Source organism: Dendrobates tinctorius, unplaced genomic scaffold (genome assembly GCF_039654945.1).
Source record: "Dendrobates tinctorius isolate UK_male_01 unplaced genomic scaffold, ASM3965494v1 ptg000230l, whole genome shotgun sequence".
Classification (NCBI taxonomy): domain Eukaryota; kingdom Metazoa; phylum Chordata; class Amphibia; order Anura; family Dendrobatidae; genus Dendrobates; species Dendrobates tinctorius.
The window spans coordinates 6,814,651-6,838,246 of NW_027361897.1; the positions used below are offsets into that span (position 1 = coordinate 6,814,651).

The window sequence follows — 23,596 nt, forward strand, 5'->3', positions numbered from 1 at the left end:
CCAAAATTGCTTCCAGGCTGCCCGGCTCTCCATCATGATCTGTTACCAGTACCCTGGTCTGTACCATCAACCATCAAGTAAAGGAAAAGAAAACTATAGTCCTCGTGTCCTCCAGTGATCTCTTGCACCCTAAGTCCTGCACCACAAGGTACACAAAGCCTGATATAAACAAAACCGGTAGCCCTGGGGCCCCGCTCCACCTGTGGGGAGCAGAACCATCCCAGCTGCGTCACCATCAGCCCCAGTGGTCTCCATTAGCAGCGTCGGCCATCTGTTGCCGAACACCACGGGTGGCGTCATGTTAAATCCCATATACATATTCCCCATTTTACGGCACAGCCAGGGTCACAGAGTCGGGTCAAGACCCCTTGACTTCCTCATAACTGTATGACCTGGTTCCGAGTACCCCACCGCCCTGGTGGGCGTGTCATTTTGGCGTCACAAACAGGATTTCGTAGCCCGGTATTACCGGGTACTGTGTGCCATAGACTTTATGGAACTGTATAATAGCTGCGATTACTGTGCCACACGGCGTGCAGAAAGCAGGAGGCAACGACTTGGAAACTTCTGGGAGCTCAATCAATCCCGCCACTTACTAACGATAACAATACCCAGAGCCTGGCTGAGGTTCACTAAGAGGGAAGGAGATGCCCTATCTAGGAGGGGATTATCCATGCCATATATCCCAGGGGCGGTCTGGCTACCTCAGTACTCAGGGGAGTCGCACACCCTGAGCGACTTTAAGGAGAGACTTCATAGTTTATTCGAAGTGTACCCCCTGTCAGAGAGCCAAAAAGTCAGCATCCTTATGGGCCAGCTAACCGGTGCGGCCCAGAGGGAGGTGAAGTCCTGGCCAGATACCGACAAAAGAACTGTTAGGCAAATCCTGGCCTGGCTTAAGGATACTTTTGATACCCGCACAGCAGCGGAGATTAAAATGAAATTCTACGGATGCAAACAAAGGCGCAGGACAGTGTACGGGACTATGACCTAAACCAGCAAGAGGCGCTGCAGGCCATTAAACAGGTAGGCCTAAACAGTGTGTGGGACGAGGACAGATTGCTAACTGAACAGTTTACTGAGGGGCTTCTGTCTACCGCTCACCTTACACAGCTGTGCATTATGGCCCTGCAAAACCCTGATCTGGACTTCGTACGATTTAAAGACCAGGCCATCAGGGTGCTGTGAGAATCAACTCCAAGTGGCACTGCACCCCTCCAGTGCCCAACTATCACATACCACCAGGAGGTCATGCCCTTTTCCCTGACACCCGTGAAGGCCGATGTGCAGACCCCAGATAATGACTCCTCTACAGGCCTATGTCTCCAGGTCCAGGAGCTGATCAAATGTGTGGCTGCACTAACCAAAACCATGCAGTCCATGCAAGTGTCCCCAAAGAAGAGGATCCAGCAGGCCTCCAGTCCAGATGACTTCCCATGGTGATGGCAGAGGAGAATCCCACCGACCAGAGGGAGAGACAATGATCGCTACGACCAGGCTGGCCGGCCCATCTGTCGCCGCTGCAACAAGGCGGGGCACATCTCAAGATTCTGTAATTTAAACAAGCAACCCCTGGGGCAGAGAGCCAACCCCAAGGAGTAAGACAGCCGGGCCCACAAAGCTGATGAGACAAGTACGTGGCAGGACAGCCGGTCCAGCCCGTCGTGATCGATGGCATCCTGATGAACGCTTTATTGGACACCGGCTCCCAGGTGACAACAATGCCATATATCCTTTTTAAACGGTATTGGGCTAATTTAGACATTACTTGCAGCCCAGATGAAAACTTTAACATCCTTGCCAGCAATGGTCAGCCTTGCCTCCGATGGGGTATAAGGAGGTGACCATCAAGGTTGGCCGAGTAGAACTGCAGTCGCAAGGTTGGATTATAGTTGATATTGACAGACAAGAATGCCATCTTATGATTACTCTAGGCACAATGTAATAGAGAATTGTCTTGGAGAAATTATTGTTTTGTTGCAACAGGTAGCCGAGACCACCAGTTCTAGTCAGCAGCGTTTCCTGCAAAAGGAAATCAGAGCCCTGATGCAGAGACAACAGATAGAGCTGTCTGGTGGTGAAGTCGGCAGTATCAGAGAGAGTGATCCATTCGCCATTGCAATACCCCCTAGGAGTGAAATGTTGATTTGGTGTCAGGCAGCAATAGGCCTCAGGGGTCAAGATTACCAGGCCCTGGTAGAACCCATGTACTCTGATAGTAGACCCACCATCCTGACAGCCAGAGGGGTAGTTGATGTCTGCAAGGGGAGGGTACCGATACACATCCTAAATTGTGGGGAGAAAGAGGTCCATTTACTCTGGTATGCCACCTTTACTAAGCTGTTCACTGTCGGTAATAATGCAATAAAGGCCATGGAACCCTTGCTTCTATCCAACCAGGCAGAGGACAATGGCTCTGAGGGGCAGCTGGAGGATTGGTGTCAGAAGCTACACATGGGTACTGACTCCACCCCTTTGCATCAAAAGCATGGGGTTTACCGGGTGGTTTGAGAATATGAGCGGGTCTTTAGCAAACACCCTCTAGACTTTGAGCAGGTAAAATGGGTCCAACACCACAACCCCACCGGAGATCATTCGCCCATTAAAGAGAGGTACCGACTTGTCCCCCCAGCTCACTATCAATGTGCCAAGGGTATGTTATGGGAGATGAAAGAGGCTGGGGTAATCAGAGATAGTTGTAGCCCCTGGGCAGCCCCTTTAATCCTCGTTAGAAAGAAAGATGGTACAATGAAGATGTGTGTTGACTACAGGCAGATTAACTGCATTACACATAAGGACGCCTACCCATTACCCAGAATTGAAGAATCATTAGCTGCACTGAGATCCGCTAACTATTTCTTCACTTAAGATGTCACCAGTGGGTATTGGCAGGTTCCCGTGGCAGAAGCAGACAGAGAGAACACAGCGTTTATGACACCAGCGGGCCTCTGCTAGTTCAACTGCATGCCATTCGGGCTCTGCAATGCATCGAGAATGTTCCAGCGTTTAATAGAATGTTGCCTAGGACATAAAAACTTCCAAATCATTTTGTTGTACCTGGACAATGTCATCGTCTACTCAGAGACGTACAAAGACCTCCTGGAGCACCAGGCCGAGGTGTTCGAGGTCTGAAAGTAAAGCCGTCCAAGTGCCACCTGTTGAAGCCCAAGGTGCAAAACCTAGGTCACGTGGTAAGCGCCGAAGGTGTGGCACCAGACCTTGAAAAAGTCACCATGATCAAAGACTGGCGAAGACCTTCCACTATCAAGGAAATGTGGCGGTTCCTCGAGCTGGTAGGTTACTACAGGAGATTCATAAAGTTCTTGACAAAGATAGTGGCATCCATGCAGGACCTCTTAATAGGCCAGTCCATGAAGACCAAGAACCCGAGTCCTCTGTTCGAGTGGAGTAAAAGCGAAGAAGAATCTTTCACTCGGTTGAAGATGGCTCTTACGGGAGACGAAGTCCTGGCCTATCCCGACTATGGCCAACCCTTTATACTCTATGCGGATGCCAACAACGTGGGATTGGGAGCAGTGCTGTCCCAGGTACAGCAAGGCAAAGAGAGAGTGATTGCCTACGCCAGCAGGAAGCTTCATCCCACGGAAAGGAACCCCGACAACTATAGTTCCTTTAAACTGGAGTTTCTCGCCATAGTCTAGGTGGTAATGTAGCGCTTCAAGCACTATCTGGCTTCAGCGAAGTTTGCCATTTATACGGATAATAATCTGCTCACCCACCTTGAAACGGAGAAGCTACAATAGGTGCGTTGGAGCAGCGATGGATGATTTGGCTGTCCAACTACGAGTTTACCATCAAATACCGGGTGGGGCATAAAAACGCTAATGCTGATGCGCTGTCCAGGATGCCCAACTTGCTGGTTGGGGGAGAATACCCAGAGGAACTTGAAGAAATCGAGTTAACAGCCTTCCACCACCCTGGTGCGGCCCAGCACGCCCACTGCATGAGGAACAAGCGCTATACCGTGCAAGAGGTAACGATTAACCCATTGCCCCACCATGGATGGGCAGAAACGCAGGACAGCCATTCAGCAGTCCACCTAGTAAAGGAATTGCTGACACAAGCTGATTCGCACCCTGGTCTATATGCTCCACATGAGACCCAACAGTTGTGGAAGGAGAAGGGCAAGCTGTTCATCTATGAGGGGAAGCTGTGTCAGAGAAGTGTCAACTCTCGAACCCACAAACTCGTCTGGCCGGTGGTAGTCCCGAAGTGGGATGCGCCAATGGTCTTAGAAGTGTACCACGATGGAGCAGGACACTTTGGGTGTAAGAATTTGGAAGTCCTGCTACGTGAGCGATTCTACTGGGTTGGCATGAGGAAAGCAATCGAAAAATTGTGTAGAGAATGTGGTCCATGCAACCTGAGATGGAAAGACCATGATAGCCAGAGGGCTCATCTACAGACCATAGTCACAAAACAACTGCTTGAGCTGGTAGTCTTGGACCACGTGAAGCTGGCCCCAAACCAGTCAGGCTATGTCTACACCCTCACCATAGTAGACCACTACTCCCAGTTCCTGGTAGTAGTGCCAGTGAAGGATCAGACAGTGAAGGCGGCCGCCAAAGCATTTTAACAACAATTTTGTAGCCTGCATGGTTACACTGAATGTGTGCTTACCGACCAAGGCCCAGCCTTTGAAGCAGAAGTGTTCAAGGAGTTCTGTAACCTGTACAGCTGCAAGAAAATAAGAACCACGCTGTATCATCCTCAGACCAATGGGTTATGCGAGAAAATGAATCAGGTAGTAATAGACCTGTTGAAGACTCTGCTCCTGGAAGAGCATAGCCTGTAGCCAGAGAAGGTACCGGATTTGGTAGACTTATATAACCACATCCCGGTGAACTCCACCAACTGTACACCCGCCTACCTGATGAGGGCAAGACCTGGCAAGTTATCCATTGACTTGAACATGGGAGTTTTAACACCTGAGACGACATCACCAGATGCAGACTAGGATATGGAGCGGCTGCAACAATATCACAAGGTGCAAGAATGTGTAGAGAAAAGTTTGTCCCAGGCAAGACAGAGGCAGGAAAGAAATTATAATCAGCATACCCCTGCAGTTCCCTTGTCACCTGGAGAACAGGTACCTCAAAAGGAAGAGACGAGTTCACAAACTAGGCAACCAGTGGGAGGCTGAGCACTGTTTTACCTTCAGACTTTGATAACACCAAGGTGTGCCTCATCAGTAAAAATGGAGGAGAAACCTCAGCGGCAGTGTTGAGGGATCATCTAAAACCATGCCCTGACCAACTAAAAGAAAGGATTGAAGACCAAGACATTCCTCAGCCAGTGGAAGAGGTGGAGAAAAAGATCAGCACAGTACTCGGCGAGTTCCCTCCAAACTGAACAAGGGTGAACCAGGCCATAGTGGTGCCTGTTTTGACCTTTCCCCCAATAGTAGTGCCAGAAAGAGATGCGACTCAAGACCAGCCTGAAGACCAGCGGGCTCAAGCAGGAGATGCCACACCAGCAGTGGAGCAAGAGAATCCACCCCCTGCCAGTGGTGAATCTGTCATGCCCACGTTGAGCATCAGTGGTTGTAGAACATCGGGTATACCCGTGCTACGTGGAGTCACCCGTAGCACAGCCAATAGAGAGCGCACTACACCAGTACCAGTGCTACAAAGGTCTACTCGTAGTACCCTAGGTCAAATCCCCGTAAGGTTCCGCATGTAAGTAGATCGTGTAAATAAGTTATGTAAATGTGTAATGCAAGTACGTAACCGTCGAGCATATGGGCCTACAGAGACTCTGTAAGAACTCTTGAACTATCCTATTTTACTTGATTTAATGATCGATTGGGTCACTGGACTCGTTGTGACCAGGACAATACTTGTATATAGTTACCAACCTGGCTCAGGAATGAACAATGGATAAAGACGCATGGACTAATCATCACCAGGACTATTTTTGAGCTTTGGTTTTTGTCATTTTTATTTTTGAAATCTTGTAAATAGTTATGATTGTTCACTTATTAATATGTTTATGTTTCCTCAGTCCAGGAGTACTGAATTTCACTAGGGGGGATTGTAGCACCCCAAGAGTCCGGTTGCCACAGTGGCATTGCCTCCCTCACAGGAAGTAATGTCATGCATGGAAGCAAGGAGGGGTCCCCTTACCAGATGTCAGTAGGAGAGATGTCCAGCAGAACCCGGGGAGTGGAGCTGTGATTAAACTCGCCCCAGAGCTGAGCGCTAGGAACCGGATACCAGAGTCCGTTGTTGCGTAGGTACTGAAGTCCCGGCAGCTAAATCCAGAGGGCAGGGGACTGCAGGTCTCCTGGTCCGATCTAATACCCGGCGGCACAGCAGCATACCAAAGCCTGGAGCCGACACAAAGGAGCGGCACCTGTGATAGGCTTGAGCTGCCTGCCATGCGGGCAACGGTTTGTTTTTAAAACAGAGTCAATTAGCAGCAGGAGGGTGAGCTGTTATTCAGCGAGGAAAAAGGGAGGACAGAGCAGAAGGAAGGGCTCTGTAAATACCTGGACAGGTGTATCCAAAATTGCTTCAAGGCTGCCCAGCTCTCCATTACGATATGTTACCAGTGTCCTGGTCTGTACTATCAACCATCAAGTAAAGGAAAAGAAAACTACAGTTCTTGTGTCCTCCAGTGATCTCTTGCGCCCGGAGTCCTGCACCACAAGAAACACATCTCAATTTAGCGTACTTTCAAATCCCATCCTATCTCTTGGTAAATCAAAGCAATAATATCAAATATATACCGGTATATAAAAATAAAATGTGTATAAATCAAATGAAAAAATATAAAAAGGTACCGTAAATTTAAAAAAGTCTAAAAAATATAGACTTTATTTTTTTTAAAAAGGGAACATTTAAAAAACAAACAAAACAACAACTAATGTCTTTTAACAACTGATTTTACAAATTTTGGAGCCAGTAGACAATGTTTAGACAAACTTCTTCCATGCTCTGAGACAATTCCAAATACCTATAATTGCATTCCAAAGTAAAAATAAAACACCACATTTTCAAGAATCATGTGCCTGGAAACTAAAAACTAAAAAAAAAATATCCAGTTTATTAGGTCAAAGTCTAAAAAAAATAATCTTAAAAATTTCAGGAAGCAGGTAATATGTTGTGTTTTCCTTCGGAGCATCGGTGCGGGACCACTGAAATAGCACTAGACCCGGCAAAGTTTAATAAACGGCTAAGCATGGTCCGCAGTCATTTAATCTTTGCCTAAATAAGTACCAGATAATATCAGAGTCCATCTGTCTTCTTTTTGGCATTCTCAGCTCTTCGAGTTCTTTTGGTCCTTTTTAAAGAATAGTAAGAAAAATGTCTTGCCATCTATAAAATAAATTCACAATAGCACCTGTGCGCCTTCATCTTGTATCTTACACATTAAGTTTTATTTCCAATAAAAAAAAAATGAAAAATGATCTGGTATTCTGCTGCACTCTCAAAATATAAATATGCGTTTTGAGGCCAAGTAATGAGCTCTGTTCCTTACATTAAGGTTGTGTGTTTTCCTCTAGATCATTATTTGGCCCACTTCCATGCCACAATCGGCTCAGCCTTACTTTTAATGTGTGGACCAAAAAGAAAAAGTGTCACATTAATCTTTGTATGCTATTTAAATCTTTTCATAAAAGTATTCATACTTTACTGGCAAAATGTGCAGGACCTTTTTTTTTCTTCTTATTGCAAATTCCACCGTGTAGTCGCTGGGCGCATGGCTGCAACCAGACTCTGAGAAGAACCCATGAATTTTGTACAGGCCACTGATTAGTTTGTGTTTTATAACAAATATAATTTCTTTCATCCCTGTGTGTTCAGCAGCTTGGTAATGATACGCTTTAATTTGGTTTAAAGTGCTGGTGGCCAAAACCAAAAGAAATAAATGAATGGTATATTACGAATCGGTGATTCTCTCCATTGTGGTTATGATTTAAGAGACAGGTCAACAGGGTTTTCCAAAGTGTGTGAAGTTAAAAAAAATGCATCTTGCGTTGTGAAGATACCTCCATCATATTATTGGGTAACACGGGATAGCACTGATCACCTTGCAGAATTGGGTCTAGATTCGAGGTGGTCAACATCTGTTTGCATTTTTTTCTTCACTCCATGAGCCCACTGGGAACTAGAAGTGATATGACATTTTGGTAATAAAGCTTCTATTGGAAGAATTGCTATAATCGCTACTAATGGACTTTCTCAAGATACACAGGAGCACTTGCCATATGTGGGCTTTCCAAGGTTAAAAGGTTATTCCAAGGTGGGCAAGTTTTCATCAATCCACATGATATTTACTGATCGTTGAGGGTCCTACTGCTGGAACGTTTACCGAGAACGAGTCTCTGAAGTATAAGCCATTTCCATCCATTCGCACTACTGCTCCATACATTGTCTATGGGAGTGCTGTATCTAGTTATCTCTCACAGCCCCATGGAAAAAGAATGGAGCAGTGGCATGCAGCTGCTTTGACTCTTGTCTCCTAGTCATTGAGTAGTTCACCACCGTCCGGTCCACTCTTCAGTAGCAGATGTAACCTCCTAATATAGTGAATCACATAAATGTTGCTTGTTCATGATTTTTTGGTTTCTTATAAACTCTAGTTCTGAGCACTAACATGTTCCTCTCTTTTATGACTTTGGTGATATTGGTGGCCTTATGCCACTTGCAGGTGCCACTTAAAGAAGTCAAAGAAAAGTCCATATTTATCTCTCATGAAGAAGATGTAGGGAAAACTTGACGTGTTTGTCACTACTTTGACAACCCCTTCTGAAACCCTATGCAGCAGCTCTCACTTCTTCTGGATGCATGTGATTTGTCCAAAGACGGGGGGAGAGTGAAGCCAGCGTTGACTGGCTTCAGGGATCGCGTGAAATAACAATGCAATCACCAGTGGAGACAGTAGTGACACCATTGGTGAGTATGTTGTTATTTTACAAGGGGAAAATGTAGGCAATGAGAAGGGGTTGTCCCAGCTGCGAACAACCCCTGTAAACACTCAAACAGGTCTCCCTTAGATAGCAACCAGTTCCTACATTTATCTTTTTCCCGAACTTACTCAGCACAACGTTTGAGGTTATTCTACTTAATGACGCATTATCACATTAAAAAACTTTACTTTGTAAATATGAACATCTGATTGCACAGTTCAAGTCACCTGACGGCTACAGCCAATGCCGTTATCACTTGCAGTGCCACCGCAGACCACGGAGCTGCCAGTGCTGGGGGCCACCGCAGGCGAATATGGGAGATTTAGTTATTTCCATAGAATCCAAGGCTTGGGTCATCATTGTTTTTAGCCTGGACTAACCTTTACGTAGAGCTAAGAGGATCTAACAAGATTCAGATTCCCAATATTGTGCTGATTTTACTGGAATATTCAATTTACAGCAAATTTATTCTCTGCAGATTGAGTGCACCATACTATGCATTGGGGTCTGGAGAGACCCCTGGGCATAATAAATGTAAGATCTGTAAAAAAAAAAAAAACTAATATCTCACCGCTCACCTCTCCTTCTTGCTTTCCTCCATCTAGTTGACACATCTCTTATCACCTCCGCACACTGCATCTTCATGCTAGGCCAGACTTCTGTCTGCCACTAGCCTACATGTGCAGGGTCGTTCCGGGCCTAGAGTGTGCGTTGTAAAGTGACAGTGACATCGTGATCTTACAGCGCACATGCCCAGAAACATTCCGGGCCTAGTCGCATACTCATGGTCTGGACTTCCGGCTGTAACTTGGCCCGGGATGTCTCTGCGCATGTGTGTTGTGTAAGGTTAGAGCGTCATCGTGACGTCACAACATGCGCCGAAACTTTACAACATAGACACACATAGAGATATCCCAGGTCAAGTTGCAGCCGTAAGTGTAGGCTTCAAATGCATGACTAGTCCTGGACCTAGTTGCAGCTGAAAGTCCTGGCTTTGCATTAAGATACAGCGCACTGCATAAAAAAAGATCTGCTGAAGACTGTGCAGGGGATGAGCGGTGAGGTGTATACTGATTTTTTTTTAACCTTTTGTGAACCTTCTATGGTATTGAAAAATGGTGGCCAGTCAGCTGCCCTGTTGCTGAAATCAAATGAAGCAAATTACAAAAAAAACCTGAAGAATACAGTTTTTTGTAAAATTTTAGTAAAATTCAATTCTACATGTATAATAATGCTATTAACTTACACATATGGGGTTATTCTGCAGGTTAATGGTGTTCTGACATTGTAAGGTGCCATCACTTGAGAGACCCACTGCCGGGAGGAAATGAACCTTATTCCCCCAGCGGCATTCCGCTTCCAGACATAGGGGTGGCGCCAGTGTGCTTTCAGTCACTGTTCTGTGTGATGCTGAGCTGCTGTCAGTCAGTGCAAGGATTACGGTTACAGCCTCTGCTAGCTATACACATAGAGGTCACTGTGACTGGAAACTGAACGCTGCTGGGGGAATAAAGTTAACTTCCTCTCGGCAGCACGGCTCTCAGTGTCAGAACGCTATTAGCCTGGAGAATAACTTCATATCTGCAGGTTAATAGCGTCATTTTACATAGCAGGTTCCCTTTAAGAATATAAAAAAAAAATACTAAATCATAAATTATATTTTGTTTCTTCAAATCAATTTTAGGAAATTTCCGCCACTCTTGTTAACAATTTAGCATTTTTGGAGAATTCTCAGCACGTTTAGTATTTATATTTAAGCAGCACATTATCATTCTGCAGCGTCAGACCAACTGAACTGGAGAATCACGTCACCTTAGTCTAAGCTAAAATAACCAGCGCACAAGCCAATAAATCAGGCTGTTATTTCAAAAGCTATTCTAGGATGCTAAGAAAGTAACCAAATATAAACTTCTCACAAGTCAGACGTACAGTACGTGCTTTCTCGTTTTACATCATTGACTATTAAGTAAGATTTTCTCCCTAGAATTAGTAGATTGTCGTAACCGCATCCAATAATGGGGTACAATATAACACCACATAAAAAGTGGTGTTATCTGGTTTACAAAATATATATCCTAGCAGGACATTTAACATAGATAGCTCAATCTATATTAAATTTATATTTAAATGGGTGTTCTCATCTCCAAAATCCTATCCAATATGTAATAGGTGTAATAATATTAATATTAGAAATGCAGCACAGCTCTTCTGATTAGCTATGTCGCTTACCCCATGTGCAAGACATTGCAGTAGCTTAGGTTTCCAGGGTTACGACCACTAATATAGTGACATTTAGTTGTTAGTAGTCGTAACCATGGAATTCTAAGCTCTTTCAGTGCCCTGCACATGGGGAAAGCGACATAGCTCAACAGAAGAACTGTGCTACATTGCTAATTGGAGGTATTTGTTTATATTATTATTACTACACCTAGTACACATAGGGATGGGATCTTGGAGAAGGGAATACCCCTTTAAATCTTTGCAAACCAACAACCCTTTTGTTTAGGACTCTCATATATTAGATGTTGGAGGAGTAGAGAGCTAAAAAGTGTATCCTGAGGCCATGTGCACACGCTGCGGATTCGCCCGCGGATTTGTATCTGCAGATCTGCAGGTAAAACCGCACGTAAAATGACCTGCGGTTTTACCTGCGGATTGGCCAGCGGTTTTCCCCTGCGGTTTGCCACCTGGACAATGGAATAGGTGGCAAACCGCAGCGGAATCCGCAGAACGAATTGACATGACAATTCTTTCTGCGGATTCAAAACCGCAGCTTTTCCGCAGTTGAAAAACCGCAGCATGTGCAAAGTGTAATGTAAGTCACATAGACTTACATTGTACTGTACACTGCCTGCAGAACTGCTGCGGATCCGCAGAGGCCAAATCCGCAGGGGATCCGCAGCAGAATCCGCAGCGTGTGCACATAGCCTTATTGTTTTTTTTTTTTTAAACCGACAGATTCAAGTATCTCGCGGCCAGTCTACTAATTTCAACGAGAACAGTGTAATACTTAATTTCACCAGTGGTGGTGCTCTTCACAGATGACAAGTGATCGTTGATGGTCATGATCAGGTTATTGTTTCAAGACCACTTTAACCAAAAGTTTAAATACTGTTGTAATTGATCCATCTGATTAAAAAAAAAAAGTGTTTAAAATTATTAATATTTTTTTTAAAGCATCATTACGAATTTTATTCTGTCTGCAGTTTGATCCTAAAATTAATTCCCTTTCAATAGACCAATAGAATAGCAAATCAGAGATAAAAGGAAACACCTAAGCACAAATTACTAGTACAAATTTTAATACACATTTAAATAAATATTTCATCATTAATATTAATATTTACACATATCCTCAAAAAAAAAGGATAAAGGTCTTTGCCAGAAAACTGACATTTGTACAGTGTTTCCAAAAATAATAACATTATTACTTTTATCACTATTTTTTTTTTTTTACAACTGATCTCTACCTCTGGGATGCGTCTCCGTTTTACCACCATTTAGTTGCAAGTCTTGAGGTTTTCACTTTCTGTATGTCAAACGCAAATACGGTTTGTCCAACCTTGCAGAATTCACGACAACAGTATCAAAAGTGGATCACAAAAAGATGTAAGAAGGATTCATGGTTTCCATAAAGAAAACCGAATAGGTAAAAAAAAAACAACAAAAAAAAAAACAAACAAAAAGCAGCTCTTATGGATAGTCAAGAAAACATATGTTAAAATCAATTATTCCATAATGGATGCCGAAGAAAAAAATAGCACAAAACACAGAAGGTGGAATTCCTTCTTCGGTCTCCTTACACCTGTCTTGTTTGTCAGTCTTGAGTTTTTGGTTAAGTGTTTTCATCAGTAAGTAGCACTTTTGGTCCCAGATTTGTCCTCTTCTAAAATATCTTTTCTAAGTATTAAAAAAAATCTAAGATCTATAGGAAGAGCCCACTTTATTTATACGTCCATTTTCTTTTTTTTTTTCTTAAAAAAGTCTTGTAAGTATAAAAAAATAAATCATCTGTAAAAACAAAAAAAATATATATATGTATATTTATATATAAAACAGCTAGTTCAGGTGTCCTTTTTTTTTTCTTTTTTTTTTAACTTTATATTAGAATAGAGTAGTCTATATTTAAAGTCTGTAGAATTTGGAATGGACTTTTGATCCAGTTCCTACCGAGAACGTGAGTGTCGAGTCCTTTTACTTCTCCGATTAAAAGGGTAATTAATAAATTCAAAACGTCTATGAGCCTCGGTGGTGTGGTGGCCCTTTGGCATCCTCTTCATAAAATGAACCTCTCGTTGGTGTTGTCTTGTTTTGGATCCTTTCCTAGGACGTCCTCTCCGAGTGAAGGCCATATACCACCCTTCGTACTTGGCATTTTGCAATGCTGTGTAGTTATTTTCCAAGACAATTTCGGTAAAGACACAATCTTTTCCTCTTCCATTTGTCTAAAAAAAAAAAAAAAGAAATAAAAAAGATGATAAATATAATATACCTAGATTAAAAAAATTTGAAAAGTCGGAAATTTGTATAAACCAATGTACAAGGCTTGAGCCGGTTATTCATCAGCGTTCGACTTGTGTTTCCCTAATTTGTAACCCTTAGTGCCACACAAAGCACGTATATATTTATTTTATATACTATTTGTCCTCTAATTAGACATGACATATTTTATGGCTGACTGGCTTAGCGTATGACTCACAGCAAAGAGAATTAGATCACAGAATTGATTAGGGAAGATCAATCTTTGATGCACTGTAATGTTACTTTTTCTACTGTGCTGGATGGTATTAACTGCAATAAAGTCGGTGCCCTTGATTTTTAGCTTTTATTTTTTTTAACAAGAATAAAAATTTGTTACAGATCCATTCTATAATTTCTATATATTGCTTGGGTTTTCAAAAATAATAAAGCCAGGACTTTTTTACAGTCAATGGATGGGCCACAAGTTGCCCTTTATGGCTATTGTTATCTGTACCATGGTCAGTCCCACCAGCTTTATTGTTCTTACCCGCTTAATGCATTTTATCTACACATATTCTTATTTCAATGACCTATCTAGAATTCAATCGATGACTATACATTTATAAAGATTATGGAGTGACATTTTTGCAATTTTTCTCGCTGACATAGTAACACAAGTTACCGTGGAATTTTATTTTAGGGTTCATCAATCACCACCAAAACTAAAAAAAAAAACACTTATACAATTATATTGAGATCTTAGACCTCGCAAAAAAACACAATTTCACTTCTTTACTTTTACATAACAAAATGTTTTATTACACATGTAAAAGAGGGCTACTCGCTGCCCCTTTGGTGTGGCCAATGGTTAATTGCACCATTCCGTCTCCTCAATTAGCATCTTCCGCACCTTCACTTAGCTTGCTTGACATCGCTTGCTTACTCAGAATGAGCGCTGCCTGAGCATAATTCCTGTCCATGCGCATCCACACTGACACTGCAGGAGAGCCCAGAAAGCGTGCAAACACACAGTGTCAGAGTTGTAACGCTCTCATTCCTTTTTTCCAAACTGCAGCGCGTGCCCACTATAGTGTGATCCTCGGTGCAGCGAGCGACCGCTGTAGACAGGAGAGATGGATCAGAGCGCACCCGCACTGACACTGTGTATGAGCGCCCTCGCTGGGCTTCTGCAGTGCTGGTGGGAATGTGCAGGGCTTCGAATTCAATTCACACAATGATCGCTCGGGTCTTAAGACAATAAACTGATCTGGACAAGCAAGCATTTGCATATATAATAAAAGGTTTCTATTCAAACCTAAAGTAGTAAAAGCTATATTACAGGTATGCTTTTTATAGGGGCTAAGCACTTTATATGACTGTATATAAGTAGCTTAATTTTAGTTTTCGAGGGGCCAGACTCTCTTTCAAGTTCCCAGGGTCTGATCTCCTCTAACCGCTAATGACATCACATGTCAGTATGGTGGCCAATCAGAAGCCGAGTTTTGGCAATTTTTTACATGTAGTGATTTTGGTTGTTTTCTGGAGAAGACAGAAGTGTTCTTTTTTTTGAACCATCACTTGATCGTCTCAAAGCAAATATTCTTCAATAAGCCTCAAGACCCAAGGAGCAGGGCGAGGACGGGCGGTTAATGACATACAGGCTGTTCATATGAGCCGCAGCCATGTAACACTGTAACTGCCAGGAAGTCATTGTCAGTTACTGAAGTGGATAAAGGTTGGGAAAAAACATTTCTAAAGCAGGTATGCGCAGGCAGTGGGCGTATTAACTTTGATCAGGCCGGGTCCCCTCACCCCACATAATAACAGTGAATACGAGGAATGAAAATCCTCATTGTAGCAGACATCTTTAGAACCAATAATGGCTTGAAAGTGAAGTTTTAAAAGGACCCCTCGGAACGGTTTCTGGGTGTTAAAGAACAACCATGACTAATGTGAAGATTTCAGGGCTTAGTGATGAGGCAGCCTGAACTTTGTGTCTTAACATTCCAAATACTTGTAGCATGTAATTGTACATAATAGCAAAGCAATTTGGCTATTTGTTAAATAAGATATATGGAATTTGAAACACCCCTTTTTTCTCCTTTCAGCTTTTATTCCTTTTGACTCTTTTATCTCATCTTTGTTACTCTTTTTCCTTTTCCCAATTCTCTTGCGCCTTTTGATCAAAAATTGTATTCACGATCTTACTACCGTGCATTTTCCCCCCCTGTCTTTTTAATCAGCGCCTCCTCTGTGCCTCTTGACTGCAATATTCGCCCCCGATGGCCTCCTTTTATGTTTAAATTAATTTCCAAGGCCTTCCAGCTCAGTGGGGGGAGGGGGGATGTGACAACATTTTGTCGCGGTGTGGTGAAATCTGACTCACCTTGCCAACCAACTTCCCCTTCTTGTTCATACAGATATAAAAACCCGTCTCGGCTCCTTTTATACGGACCCTGCTTCCGAACGTGTCTGTTTCCACAATCAATTTGGCTGAAAGGACAAAAGAAAAGAAATAACAAGTTATTCTTTTTTACTGTGTCAATGGGGCGGAATTACAAAAAATCCTCCACCTGCTATAGGTGAAGACAAAGACATTGCGAAGTGCGTTGCGGCGCCAGGAGGAGAAACTCCCATTGTTTTACAAAATACAAGACAATAATGTTGATCATATGGAATCTGTCCTTCTATACCAATCATAAAGTCATATATATCTGCTACGGTTGTTAGCTGTCATTTATTGAAAGGTCAAGTGAAAATCAAAGGCGGCAAAATCTTCTCTCTAAGCCAATCATGTTGGAGGACTCATCGCCTACAAGGATACTTCCAGTTTCCAGCATATTTGTTGACACGTGTACTTATGAATCCATCAAAGAATCTTTTTCCACATTTTTTCTGGTTTAATAAATACAATGAGTTTGAGAACCGTAGGATAGAAAATGCCCTTTAATTTGCCTAACCCTTGTGCGAAGAGCCATATTGATTTACTTCCTAACATTGATTGTGGTTCAGACTGACTATGCAAATTTCGGGTCGATGCAGTAGAGAAAAAAAATAAAGAAGAAAAAAAAAGTCTCTATGTTCATAGATATTACATGCTCCTACTGCTGTCTTTTATGTTATTATGACCTAAAAATAATATCCAACTTCACGAGCAAAATGAGACTAAAACTATCTCGAATTGGATGACTTATATAATTTTAATTCTGCGAGTTCCTCTCTACAGAAAAATAATAAAAAAATAAAATCCCCCAATGACCGGTCGAGCCGTGATCACTTTAACATTTGCATCTACCCACACAGTGAATCGGGAACTGTCTGTAGATTCTATCATTTTATTCAGTTGTTTCTTATTTTTTTACTACTCCTACTTTAAGTGTGTGTAGACTGAATAAAACAAAATCAAAAATGGAAAAGCTGCCATTAAACAGCATAATATATACATATATATATAAAAAAAGGCCTCTTGCTATGCGAGGCTTCATTCATTAGAGTAAGGATAGACAGGTAGGATGAAGACAGTTTTCTTTAGTAAGGAGCAGGGAGGAAAATCAATTAGAGATCCAGTAAAAGGTTTACAGGATATTGATTTGCATCTACGTCTGTCTTATATATTGTTATACTGTATGAGTCTAGATATAAGAGTGGACAAAAATGAACAAAACACCATATAGATGAAGATATAGCTATAATATTACTACCGTGACTTTATTTTTTTTACGGTATTCTATATTTGAAGATTCCACCCAACAAGTTCCATTAGCCATAAAGCACCAACGTAGTCCACAACTCTGGAGACAGAATTTACTCTCATTAATCTCTTTTACTAAATAGGGCTTGACACCTAATTTCATGCTCCTACTAAAGGAAAGGAAATTGGTCTCTCTGGACTAAACCCATACAAAGAAGGGGTAAGAATAACCCTTGAAAATGTTGCTTGACCGGATTTGAGCCACTTTCAATGCAAAACACAACAACACATGACGATTGGCTCAAAAAACAAAAAAAAGGAAATCTCGAATGTACAGTTACAACCAATGCACGGTTTACTTTCTTTTGGGGGATGATTTGTAAATAATTGAACTTTTTTTCTTTTTTTTCTCTTTAAGGGTCTTGAGATGTATTTTTGGAAAGCTTAGCATATTCATTTTTATCCTTTTGCTCTAGTGACAGCTTTATCCCAGAAAAATTATGTTTCGAGCTGAAACTTTGAAGGAAAGTAGCTACGTAGATGCAGAAAAAATGCAGTGAGACACATTTGATCCCAAAACTGCACTGAGAAGAGGAGAAAGTATTCAGGAAATGTTAAAAAAGGTGAAAGTAAGAAGAGTTTTAATGGCTCTTCCAGACATTAGGGGTCTCTCTAGAGATTCATATAGAACAATCTTGAACCTCTCTTTAACGTTTACAGACTACAACTTTCTTAAACTTTTACATCTGAGAAAATGCTTGTTCTTTTTCTGTTTTATATCATACTTCATAACCTCCTCTTAGTGTTTGTCTATATATTTATTATAGAGATTTTTTTTTTTGTTTCCTTGTTTTCCGCCCCCGCCCCCCATCTTGAAATATCTTCCCCCTGAATTGAAATGTTCTGTTTTTTGTCTAAATTACATTTTATTTTATGAATCAATGTTGCTGTGGGAAATGTCTGTACACAGACTATCCCCTCCACCTCCCTTTTCTACCAGACTGTCTATGTCCACTTCGTCTAGTGTTGGATTTTCCTTGCAGAACTATTTTGTTCCCCTTGGTAATAATTTGTCTATAGATTAAAAAAAAAATTAAAAAAAAAATATATATAGATATATTTCTGGTTTTTTTTCTATCCTTAGCCAAGCTTATGTTTGGTACAGAATCTCCAAATTCCTTTATTCCATTCAGCCTTATAAATGTTACAGATTTTTATAATTGCAAAGCACAAACCTTTTCCTACAATACAGAGATTTACGGATAACAAAAACATAGGAAAAAGCGAAGCTTACATCAAAGGATGGGATCTAATTGTCCATTATATTTATGACTCACATTGACAAAATTTCGAGTGCTAATACTAACTCTGACTCTTTCCACCTGAAGGAACAGGCCTGTACACCTGACCCTATACTTTAGGCCTATGATTATGTTCTAAAGCTTTACAATAATATTATATTATAAAAACATGATTTGAAACATGTAATCTCCCACATTATTATTTTAAAATAATTTCATTTATGCATTCTATACTATTACCCATTTTACTATATCATTATATGGATGGCTACAAATAAATACAATTTGCTCTAACTTTCTCTATACGGAAAAATGTCGAGAAAGAAAATGCTCTCTGACATCACAAACAGCCATATAAGAGAAAGCTACAAGGCCAAAAAAGCATTTCTGTATGACCCTTAGGCAAGTTATATGATTTCTTAAGTCAGGGACCGGTTTAAGATATAGGATGCTTTATGGGGCACTCATTCACAATAACGGAGAAATCTTTCGTTGATGACACGGAAGGGCTGTGGTCGTTTTATAGCTTCATGATATTATTAATAATGGCATTATTAATTATTATGATCTGATAGCTACATAAAAAAACACTACAGACGTGGCAGCGCTACATGTGACATATTGTTCCCTAGGGTTGCATGCTTTGAAACTCGAAAACCATAAATTCAATATGGGGTGAATACGTTGGATGCAAAAATGACCAATACAATTAATGGGTCATGATAAGTGTCCTGTTATAATTTTTATATAGGTTTACCCAAAGCCGGGACTCTCACCCCTGTCCCCACCCCATAAAAAAGTGTTCTTACCATGTGGATCCCCGTCCTCGGCCATTGCATTGATTTTCTTGTTGTCCAGTACTTGCACATGCTTCCCACTGGTGCGGCTGTATAACTGGTAGGTCCTGATGAGTCTTCTGCTCAGCTGATCTGTCACCAGGCTCTGATCCCTCACATGCTGTGTAAAATTAGGTGGGGACTGAACAGTTACCTTTAGGAAATACATAAAACAAGCTATTATATGGTATATCTTAGTCCAACTAGATGATGCCCGAGTGCACTCTATATTATATTATAATGGTGCGATTCTGCGTGCAGGGCAGTAACAGATTAAATGTATATATAGATACATTGTAGTGATTTCTATAGAACTATAGCTATGTAGGGTTGTAAATAAAAACTAACAAGTACTCTGCAAATAGCAGATGTCATGTAAAGAGATTACTGATGTAGCAGAACTGAAATGTCATTTATCTTTCCAGGTAAACACGCAGCAGGTCTATGTAAAAACGTCATGAATCAGATGGTTTCAAGTGACGCTCATCTCTGCTGCATGAGGGCATATAATAAATATAAATGTCATGTAACAAGTAGATTTAATTAACTATGTCTAGAACAATATATATAGTCCTATATGTAAGCATATATTTCTATATATTCTCAGTACATTGACTGAAACTTGTCCTATAGTCACATGTTTATACATATATATATATATATATATATATATATACACACACATATATATATGTCTATATGTATGTGTATATATATATATATATATATATAAAATGTGTGTGGATATAGGTCAGGTATCAATGCATATATTGATAAGTTCCAGAAATATATGCTCACGTATAGGAATATATATACAGTATATATTTATCTATTAGTAGCATCTTCCTAAAATTAGACAGCCATGGTGTTTCTCTTAATAATGCGTAGAAACCACATTGACTACTGTGACAAATTTGGCAGATTGCTAAGCAAACCATCCCGCTGGAGATTTATACTCCCTTTGGCAATGGAAAAGAGAAAGGAAAAAAAAAAAAAGGAAGAAGAAGAAGCTCCAATGGAAGTAGAAGGGATTGCTCTCATCTTTGACATTTATAAAGATGTATACTCAACAAATGTGAGGGAGATTCGGCTTTACTTCTATGGGTAACAAGGGAGCTCTTAGTGAAATCCCCATATCAAATCAAAAGATTTCGACTTCCGTACCTCACAAAAGCGAAAAGAACTCTTTTTTTTTTTACTGGATTTTTCCTATCTCTTTTAAAGTGCACTTAATATGGACAATATGTCTAAGAATTGTTTGCCAGCAGCATGGGGATATACGCTGTATAATGGCATACGGCTCACCCCCCATGTGATGCCCACCTTTATTCTGGTGAAAACTGTAAAAACCCAATTCTATTAATAGAGGTGTCAGGCCTTTTCATAGGAAATGCATGGACTCAATATCTAGATGGAAAAGTATCTCCGGGACACTTCATTTGTAGTTCTTGCTATGACCTTGAAACATGCTGCCAACCGATTATTAATAAATGGGATTAACGTGGGCCGACGGGGCAAGTTATTAGCTAATGTATAGTGCTGCATTTTGATTTATTAGTCATCTATGCTGTCTTTCCCCCCCTAGCATTGTACGTATCCATTGTTGTATTGATACTCTTGTATCATTGCTATCACCTTCCATTATTATTGGATCATTGTTATTAGGATTAACGCTACTTGTTACATAACACTCTATTTATATTAATGCATAATTGTGATTAACTGTTACTAGAGTCTAAGAAATGCTACTTATTGTAAAAATAGGATTAGAAAAGGATTCTTACCTGAGCTTGTAAACAGATGACAAACAAGTGCATCAACCTGGGGGAGATACAGAGAGATGGAGGAAAGTGACACATGGGTTTAATGCAATATATAGGGAGATGGAAGAGAGAGATCCAGTGTATACTCACAGGTAGCCAAGCATGGATGTGATGTAGAGCATGATGAGCTCCTGGCTGTAGACAGGAGGATAGTCCCTGGGATTGTTACTGTGCTGCCTGGGCAAGGGAAGGTCCTCAGTGGTAATGCAGGCAGCTGGTGGTGGGAGAAGAAGGTTCAGTGCTGCTGCTAAGTCCTAGGAGCTCCAGCAGATTCCTCCTCCCATCTCCCTGTCCAGGATACAGGGGGGAAGCAAAGGATCACAGCCGAGGCAGGCAATGCAGATTCACCAGGGACATGTAAGAGCAAGGAGGAAAAAAAAAACAGCCCCAGAAAACAGGGAAGCTCCAAAGCCACCAGCAATAGTCCAAGATCCTGCAAAGTCCAGGAGAAACCTTCCCAAAAAAAAGTTACTGCTTGCTGCTAAGGAAGAAACTCTCAAGTTTGGTTCCAAGAATTGCTGGGATGAGATGACAAATGTCCAAGTCTTCTCAAGGGTGGCCGCTCGCAGATGGGACCTCAGAGGGGACGTCCTAAGTTGGAGATGTTGGAGATCTGGGCTGTCAGGTTGAGGCACTCAGTGTGAAGGTCTCAGCGAACTAAAGCCAAGCTCTGAATAACTGAGGGAGAAGGAGCTTCTTGGGAGGATCATATTTTTTTTTCCTCTCTCTTCTCTGGAAGCAGAATGACGTTGTGTTGGATGAGAAGGCAGCTCTTGTTGTGTGAGATGATTAAAGTGTTTGATGAGTGAAGCACAGATCAGACCTTGTAGCTCATGAGAAGGACCTGCCTGTGGAAGTTGTGGTTTGGGAGCTCCTGATGGGATTGTGTGTGAGTGTGAATGTGAGTGTGTGTTGGCTGCTGTCTCATTGAGCACTAAGTGCAATGATCGCCAGCAATCTGCTCTTGTCCCTCCTCTTGTCCTGAGCTCTCCAATGTCAAACTCCCTTCTCAACTATCCTGGGTTAAATGTGGGAGGATGGACCAGGAGAACCAGCCCCTTGGAAATCCATAGCGTTACAGGATGCCCTCAGCCATGCTCAGGAGTTATGGAAGTCATTAAAATCCACCAATGACCAAATTCAGCTTCTGGAGGAGCAAGTGCAGGGGAAGGCTGGTGTGACAAGTGGTCATTATGTAACATTGTGTGGAGTGGCTGCAAAAAGTCACATATACACGATACAAAACAGCCAAGTCTATGCTGGGGGACTACAAGAATCACAACAACTGTAAAACGTCTGTATGCAACTGCTGCTGAAGAACTAAAAGTACCAGCCTCTCCTGCACTGTACTGTGTATGCAACTGCTGCTGAAGAACTAAAAGTACCAGCATCTCCTGCACTGTACTGTGTATACAACTGGTGCTGAAGAACTAAAAGTACCAGCATCTCCTGCACTGTACTGTGTATGCCACTGCTGCTGAAGAACTAAAAGTACCAGCCTCTCCTGCACTGTACTGTGTATGCAACTGCTGCTGAAGAACTAAAAGTACCAGCATCTCCTGCACTGTAATGTGTATACAACTGGTGCTGAAGAACTAAAAGTACCAGCCTCTCCTGCACTGTACTGTGTATGCAACTGCTGCTGAAGAACTAAAAGTACCAGCATCTCCTGCACTGTACTGTGTATACAACTGGTGCTGAAGAACTAAAAGTACCAGCATCTCCTGCACTGTACTGTGTATGCCACTGCTGCTGAAGAACTAAAAGTACCAGCCTCTCCTGCACTGTACTGTGTATGCAACTGCTGCTGAAGAACTAAAAGTACCAGCATCTCCTGCACTGTAATGTGTATACAACTGGTGCTGAAGAACTAAAAGTACCAGCCTCTCCTGCACTGTACTGTGTATGCAACTGCTGCTGAAGAACTAAAAGTACCAGCATCTCCTGCACTGTACTATGTATGCAACTGGTGCTGAAGAACTAAAAGTACCAGCATCTCCTGCACTGTACTGTGTATGCAACTGCTGCTGAAGAACTAAAAGTACCAGCATCTCCTGCACTGTACTGTGTATGCAACTGGTGCTGAAGAACTAAAAGTACCAGCATCTCCTGCACTGCACTGTGTATGCAACTGCTGCTGAAGAACTAAAAGTACCAGCATCTCCTGCACTGTACTGTGTATGCAACTGCTGCTGAAGAACTAAAAGTACCAGAATCTCCTGCACTGCACTGTGTATGCAACTGCTGCTGAAGAACTAAAAGTACCAGCATCTCCTGCACTGTACTGTGTATGCAACTGCTGCTGAAGAACTAAAAGTACCAGCATCTCCTGCACTGCACTGTGTATACAACTGCTGCTGAAGAACTAAAAGTACCAGCATCTCCTGCACTGTACTGTGTTTACAACTGCTGCTGAAGAACTAAAAGTACCAGCATCTCCTGCACTGTACTGTGTATACAACTGCTGCTGAAGAACTAAAAGTACCAGCATCTCCTGCACTGTACTGTGTATGCAACTGCTGCTGAAGAACTAAAAGTACCAGCATCTC

General features: G+C 41.8%; 1 protein-coding gene across 1 annotated transcript; it reads right to left on the reverse strand.

Moving 5' to 3' along the window:
- Nucleotides 1–11,935: 11,935 nt before the first annotated feature.
- FGF8 (fibroblast growth factor 8) lies at nucleotides 11,936–22,011 on the reverse strand. The gene is made up of 5 exons (XM_073555742.1): nucleotides 21,138–22,011; nucleotides 21,009–21,045; nucleotides 19,198–19,378; nucleotides 15,783–15,889; nucleotides 11,936–13,380 (listed from the first exon to the last, which is right to left on the reverse strand). The coding sequence occupies exons 1-5, from the start codon at nucleotides 21,167–21,169 to the stop codon at nucleotides 13,102–13,104; spliced, it is 636 nt and encodes a 211-aa protein (XP_073411843.1). The 5' UTR covers nucleotides 21,170–22,011; the 3' UTR covers nucleotides 11,936–13,101.
- Nucleotides 22,012–23,596: the final 1,585 nt, after the last annotated feature.